This window comes from Dromaius novaehollandiae, chromosome 14 (assembly GCF_036370855.1).
Source record: "Dromaius novaehollandiae isolate bDroNov1 chromosome 14, bDroNov1.hap1, whole genome shotgun sequence".
Classification (NCBI taxonomy): domain Eukaryota; kingdom Metazoa; phylum Chordata; class Aves; order Casuariiformes; family Dromaiidae; genus Dromaius; species Dromaius novaehollandiae.
In genome coordinates this window covers 10328662-10336134 of record NC_088111.1, presented here as the reverse complement: position 1 = coordinate 10336134, position 7473 = coordinate 10328662, and the positions used below count along the sequence as shown (strand labels likewise).

The 7473-nt window shown below is 57.0% G+C and overlaps 1 protein-coding gene across 1 annotated transcript; it reads right to left on the bottom strand.

Annotated features, from left to right (window-relative positions):
- Positions 1–414: 414 nt before the first annotated feature.
- ITPRIPL2 (ITPRIP like 2) lies at positions 415–5549 on the bottom strand (the record flags this gene model as incomplete). Its single annotated transcript, XM_064519943.1, has 1 exon — positions 415–5549. A coding segment is annotated over one exon (1635 nt), but the record flags the coding sequence as incomplete, so codon positions are not given.
- Between the last annotated feature and the right edge of the window lie 1924 nt (positions 5550–7473).

Sequence of the window (7473 nt, the reverse complement as noted above, 5' to 3'; positions counted from 1 at the left end):
TATTTAATAAAGTGCAAGCGACGCATTCTGGAATGAAGGTAGGTTTATATGTACCACGCTGAAAAGCCCACAGAGATCCTGTGAAATGAAGTCCCAGCTCTTCATTAAGCACTAGAAAAAACAGATTTTGTGCAACAACCTGAAACTGGAGCCAGGGAGACGAGAACCGCTGCTTCCTTATCTCAGCAGAGTCCCGCCACCAGCCCAGCGTGCCCCGTTGCAGACGTCGGCAGCACCAGACCCGCGAGCCACGCGCCCGTCGCTCTCCTCCCGCATCCCTCCGCACGGCTCCAAGGTCCTGCCGCTTCTGCAGTCTCCTCCTGGAAAGCATATAAACCTGGAGAGCATATAGTTTCCTGGCTGCAGGTAACATTTAATGAAAAAAGTTAAAGAATTTAAATCCTGAGGCACAAATGTTTTAAAACAGCTGTTTATTACTACAGTGAAATATTAAAACAAAAACACCAACTTTTTATGGAAACAATAAAAGTGCAAATGTATTTTGATATTAAATAGGAAATGAATTTATAAACGTTTCATTAAAATGGGCTGACACTTTAAGCCTATAAACACTTAAAAAACAATAGCAGCTGAACACTTTAGTTTAATCTTTGGTCTGATTATTAACCAGCAAAAAATAGTTGTACCAAGAACGTCCATTGCAAACAAACATTTTAAACTTACATTACTCTGCAAAGATTCAAAATCCAAAGAGGAGGAATGTTTTGGAGACATATAGCCAGATAAGAAATGATGTCTTTGAGAAATACACAGTATTTTTGAATACAGAGAGAAGGCACATATATTCATTTTGGTACTGTAAATAAACTTATTCTATTACAGGTGTGACCCCCCCCAACCAGCATTCAATATAAACAACTTCATTTGCACGAAGTCCTTGTAAAATTCGCTTGCAGTCAAAGAGAACCAAGAACCCACATTAGTGCTAAATAACCTGCTTTCTTCCATATTTGAGCTTCAGACTATACATACAGAGACGACCGTGCTGAACCTATAGGACAGTGCAACAGTTAAGACCTTAACATTGCAAATACATATTCATAACCTTATTCTGTGAACAGCAGCACTGGGTTGGGAGGACAGGGGCTTACTCAGGTAGGTCAAGTTCCCAATATACCGCCTTGCAGACAAGGCCCTAGGAATATCACAACAGAACTTGACTTTTGTCAGCTCCTTTTGTCAACCACATCCATGAATGCATGCTTTATAGCGGACAGGGAAAACACACTTGATTGTGCAGGTGCACACCAGAGCTGCAAGTTGGTCAGGGCTCCCTCAGACCTCGCCTCAACTGCGCACACGTTGCCTCCCCGGCCGGGAGCCCCCTCGCCCCAGCAAAGTCCGTCCAAGGCTAAGGTTAAAGCAAACGCGTACATCTTCTCCCATCACCAATGACCACGAACACCTTGCTGAGCAAGAACTGACACTGAAGACCAGCCCAATTCTACGCCATTAATAAACTGAAATTTTTGCCCATGAGTTTGGCCCACGTGGATTCAACTACTCTGGAAGTATTGCCAAAACAATGCCTACTTCAATCCCTTTCCCTCCACTCCAAACCCACCTTACTTGCAATAGATCTCCTCCAACTTTAACCCCATGTCCTTCGGCTTATTTACACTGCTCCTTCACTGTGAGTTTACAGCCATCTCACCCCTCCTCAGCCCAGCCTTCATTTTCTGAACTATTTATGTAGTCCAACATTTCTCTTTGCCATGCATTTCTACATGCAACTTTTATTTTTCCTGGCATTACTATACTTTTAACAGGAAAGTTTTTACCAAGTCTACTGCAGATTTCCACGTATTACAGCAGCCCTGCATACACCCCGAACACGCGCATTCCTTTTCAGAGAAAAGATCACTTTCCAGAGACAGCAGTGCACAACGATGTGCACAAACTGCTAGCTGACAGAGGCGATTACGGTGCCAGACTCCGCAGCTAAAAGGTTTTCATGTCAGGAGTTCCCGGCAACCACGACACCCCGGACTGGTCACCTAGTCTCTCTTCGGGCAAAAGATCCAACAACAAAGGTTGCAGAACTGCGTCTCCTTTCAAATACCAAGTAACACCACTCTGCAAAAATAGTACGAACTGTGGTCTGCTACAAAAACCACCACCCAGGCAGCTCACTTAGCCTTAAAAACCATGTGCAAAGAACGTTTATCAATACTACCTATAAATACACTATTCGTATTTGTAGAAAGAAGCACAATGCTTCGCATATAAAAATAACCCAACTCGAGGGTGTGACCTAGGCTATAATTACCTGAAAATAAGACTGCAAGAGCAGTTTAAAAAAAACAGACAGAAGTAGGCAAACATCTGCCTGGGGAGTGTTTCCATTTAGAAAAATAGATTTTTATAAAGCTTCCATAGATTCTGAAAGTGTCTGCTTTGTGCTCTGTTGCACAGGACTGCGAATAAAGCACGCCAGCACGCGTGTCCCTCAGGGAGATGAGAGGTACGTTAGTGACAGCAACTTATCCCGAAGCTTCCCAAAAGTCACATTTAGTAATTTACAGCTGATCTGAACTGCTCGCCGAGGACACTGTATAGCAGGTAATAAGGCACATACTAAATTGCTGATGCTCAGAAAGTTGAGCAACACATTTAAGGTCTTAATACATCAAATATTTGAGCACGTGGCCCAATATTTTAACTTAAAGCAAGGATGCGATATTCTGATTTTGCTGCTGTTCAGCCTCGTGCGCCCCTTTGGAGGGGCTCCTTCCCCGGGAAGGGGGAACCACCGAGCTGGCGCTTGTGTTAAGATGCTGCCAGCAGTCACAGCCTGGAACGGCCCCGCGGTACCATGACTAGTGCTCAAGAGCTCTGAAGTACCCTGTAGTATTTTATTTTACTTCCTACTCCCCTCGATCGGATAACGCTCTGCTACAGCACCGTGCCAGAAAACGCCACCGGGTCACTTGGTCCGCGGCAGACCAAAACACGCTGCTGTCGGAGACGGGGCCAGACGGCCACGCAGCCCGCCAAGCCCTCGCCGGGGGCACGTGGGGCGTCAGCCAGCTCACGGCACCGAGAGTTGGGCTGGTTTAGGCTTTGTTCTAGAACAAATACAGAACTGGTTAGAGTTTTGTTGTTGGTCCTTGAGGTAAAGCCATTTCTAAGAAAAAGTAATGCTCAAAGCCTCAAAAAAGACAACTCAAAAACAAGAGCCCACAAACAGGTGAGCCCCGGAGCACTGCCTCGAAAGCAACTTTTCTCGGGATGATTCAAGCATCATCCCCTCAATTGAACAAAATACTAATGCCTCTTCTATAGCAAATATTTAGTGCAGCCAATTACCCTAAAATGAAGGTCTTTGTGAAAATAAAGTGCTATCTGTTTCCTTTTGTCTGTATTTCAATCCTTCAGCATAACCTTCATTTTAACACAGAAACTTAAACTGGATCCTTCATAGAAACTTTAGCTGGATTCTTCGTTCTGTTGTCAGAGAGGTTTAACTCTGTCCCTCGCTTCAATTTAACATTAACATGCATATCCTCTTTCTACTTAGCACAATGTACTAGATTACACAGAAAATTTAAAGCACGTCACTGAGCGTTTCAACCCGTGATCAACACCGTGCTCCAAGCTCATCTCAAGAACATCTTGGTACGTTAAGGGTTTTTCCCTGTGCTCACGGGATGCTTAAATCCCAAACGGAGAGATCAAACGCATCGCCAGAAGTGAATCCCATAAAAAGTCGATTTAGCAGGGAAGGAAACAAGCTAAGACGGACTTCCAGGTGCGTCGGTTTGGGACTGTCAGAGTCGTGTCTGCAAGCGGCCCGCCGCGGGTCGGGCTTCCCCGCCAGGGCGTTCTCCCAGGAGCTTCGCAGCTCTCCCGTGAGCGACCGACGACATCAAAAACAAAGCGGAGCGCGCGTTTCATCCCGTCCGGTCTTCGGCTCCCGACCCTGCTCCGAGGAGGGGCGAGGCGGCGGGGGCGCGCGGCGCCCGTCGCTCTCCCTGCAGCGCGGGGCTGGGCCCGGCGGCGTGGCGGCACGGGGCGGGCGCCCACCAGCGGTGCCGGGGGCCGGCGCAGGCGGCGATGACGCGCGGCGCCTGGTTCCAGGTGTCGAGCAGCAGGCAGGCGGCCAGGTCCAGCGTGGGCCCGTCGAAGGGGGCCAGCAGGTTGACGGGGGCGGCCTCCTTGAGGAAGCGCGGCAGCGCCAGGGCCTCGGGCAGGGCGGCGTTGCCCAGGAAGAGGTGCATGAGCACCTGCTTGCGCAGGCAGTCCCTGAGGAACATCACCAGCTCCTCCAGCCGCTCCACGAGGAAGCGCTCGTCCCAGGCCTCCAAGGGCCCCCGCAGCAGCAGGGAGAAGAGGGCCGTCTTGAGCACGTAGGAGGAGAGCACGCGGCCCCACTGGGAGCAGAAGGGCTCGGCCAGGCGCCGCCCGCGGAGGTCGCGCAGCCCCTTGAGGATCTGCAGGCACTTGAGGTGGCAGGAGGAGGCCGGCGCCTGCTCCTTGAGCCAGCTCAGCAGCCGCTGCTCCTGCCGCGAGGCGTTGAGGCCCCACAGGGCCTCGGGGCGGGCGGCGCGGGCGGCCTCGGGCGGCGCGGTGAGGTAGAGCGAGTCGCCCAGCGGGATGGCGGGGATGAGGCGCACGGCCATGGCGAGGTGGCAGCAGAGGTGGTCGGAGCGCGGCTGGAGCAGCAGCGTGGGCGGCCGCCCCGGGCCGGCCGAGAGGCGGACGCGGCAGCGCTCCTGCAGCCGGTAGCGCACGGCGCCCAGGCACCGCTGCAGGTGCCCCCGGAACCAGCGCAGCACCAGCGCCGACGACAGCAGCCGCCGGCCCTGCAGCTCGGCGCAGAAGCCCGCGGCGAAGGCGCGCTGCTGCCGCGGCCAGCCCGGCGCCGCCAGCGCGCACACGAAGGCGCCGCGCGGCCCCGCGGGCGGCCCCGGCCCCGGCCCCGGCCCCGGCCCCGGCCCGGCGGCGCAGCGCGCCTCGGGCTGCAGGCGCGGCGGCAGCCGCAGCGGCACCAGCACGTCGAAGCAGTCGGGGCTGCGCACCTTGTGCTGCTCGTAGGCGCTGCCGATGCGCACGAAGTCGCCGCGCAGGCTGAGCGCCAGCGGGCCGGGCTGCAGCCCCTGCGCCTTGGCGGCGCGCACCAGCTCGCCCACCACCCGCCCGACGTGCGCCTTGCTGTGGCCCAGCACGTGCGGCGAGAGCCGCAGCTGCCGCGCGTAGAAGCCCTCCAGCACCGCCCGCCGCGCCGCCGCCGCCGCCGCCGGGGGGGCCGCGCCGCCGTCCGGGACGCCCCGCCGGGGGGGCCGCCCGCCGCGGTAGCGGGCCAGCAGGTAGCCCAGCAGCAGCAGCGCCGAGCCCGGCAGCAGCGGGGCGGCGCCCGCCTCCGCCTCCGCCGCGCCCTCCCCCGCGGCGCGGCCGCGCAGCGCCTGGCAGAGGCAGAGCAGCGCCGTGCACAGGCAGGTCACCAGCGGCCAGAAGACGCGCAGGTTGAGCGTGTAGACGGCGGCGGCGCGGCGGGGGCTCGGGCCGCGGGGGCCGCCGCCGCCGCCCGGCCCCGCGGGCGGGGAGCGCCCGCTGCCGCCGCCGCCGCCGCCCTCCCCGGCCGCCCCCAGCGCGGGCCGCGCCGCCGCCCGCGGCCCCCGGGCCCCCGCCGCCTGCCTGCCTGCCTGCCGCCGCCGCGAGCCCTCCCGTCGCGTCCCGTCCCGTCCCGTCCCGTCCCGTCGCTCCCTTCCCCTTCCGAGGGCAGCGGCGCCGCGTCACCGCCGCGTGCGCGCAGAGGAAATGCCGGGGGCGCCGGGCCCGGCCGGGGGGCGGGCGGCGGCCGCGGGGGCCGGGCCCGCTCGGCGCCGCCCGCGGAGGCGGGGCGCGGCGGCAGCGCGGCGCCTCCGCCCCGGGGCCGGGCCCGGCAGCGGCCTCCGCGCGGGGCGGCCCGGGGCGCCGCCGCCCCCTCGGCGCCCTGCGCGGCTGCGGGGCGCCCCAGCCCTCCGGGGCGGCGGGGACACGCGTGTGCGCGGCGACAGAGCGGTGCGGGACACGCGTGTGCCCGTCGCCGCAGCGGAGCGTTTGGGGACACGCGCGAGGCCCTCATGGCGGCAGAGCGCTTTGGGACACGCTTTGGGGTCCAGCAGCGTGTCTCTGCCAGGGCCGCCCCGGCTGGCGGTGCCAGACGTTCAGGTCAAAGATCAACACAAAATCACGTCTTCGCTTGCAAGGCTCCCAGGCGCGACCAATGGCGGGTGATTGCCTCTCCGTTGCAAGCCGTGGTCAGGAGGAGAACAACTGGAACGTGGTTTGCAGCGTGCGTTGAATCGTGCTCACTGAGGAGGATTGTGCTCATAGTTAAAGCCTGCTCTTAGTTTCTGAGAGCTGGAGACTGCTGAACCAAATCTGCTGAAGATTAGTCCTGCTCTCTTGCAGACTGCAGTATTTGTCTGCTGCTCCACAGCGGAGCAAACGGGTCCCCCCGTGCGAATGCAGCGAGGCAGCAGAACGTGGACCTTACCCAGGGCAGCATTAGCACTGAGCTTTTACAGCTCTTTTAAGAGAGGATGGTGCAGTTTTGGGATCAGGAACTTGTTTGCCTGTGCAAAGGACGTAGTGAAGCACTCATTGCTTTGGATTACGTGCCTGCGCTATCACGAGGTCAGCCAACACGGCCAAAAATGACAGTCCCATGGAGGGAGGGTCTTTTGGGTTCCCCCACCACACACACACACGCTCATCCGTTAGTCATCCTTTGAGCCCTGTTGCACAAAGACAGCCCGTGACGATAACTCCAGTCCTTGAGCATCATAAGACTGCCCCGTGGAAGTAACGCCTACCCCCGTGACTGCTGCGACGGTTCGCGCGGGTGCTTATGCTCTTTTGATGGGGAAGCACAGTGGCCTGGAAGCAGGGTTACTGCAGTAAATACGAGCCCGATGGAGTCTGTAAAACCCACGATGAAGGGACGCTCACCGTGTGGCTAGTTTCTTCCTTCTCAGATGAGAAGTCTGTCCATGGCTTCCTTCATCTACCCGAATCCCAGAGCCACTGGAGACTGAAATGTTGAGAAATTACCGCTGTTCATTGGACAAGCTGTGTGTGACAGCTAAGATCGTGGAGGATGGCTATGAGCCAGAATCTCAGAGGTGTCTGCCAAAAAGAGGACAAGAGGGGAAATTACTGGGAGCATCATTAGTTACACCAGGGAGAGCCGCATCTCTGTACTCCAAGGTCATGCTTACCAGCTCCAATTCCCAGCCCAGAAGCCATAAGGAAGGTGTAACGTCAGGCAAGAGACACACGTATGTGGCAGTCTAGCGCATTTTAAGACATACAGTGGTCAGTCCATGTGCTTGTACGGGTTGCTTTTTTTTTATTTCAATGTCTCATGTAATGTTTCCCCCCTGGGTTGTACCAACCCGGCTGTGGTTGAGCTGAGTCCTTTACATCCAACAGGCTTTTGCTTAAAAAAAGATGCTGCCTATATCT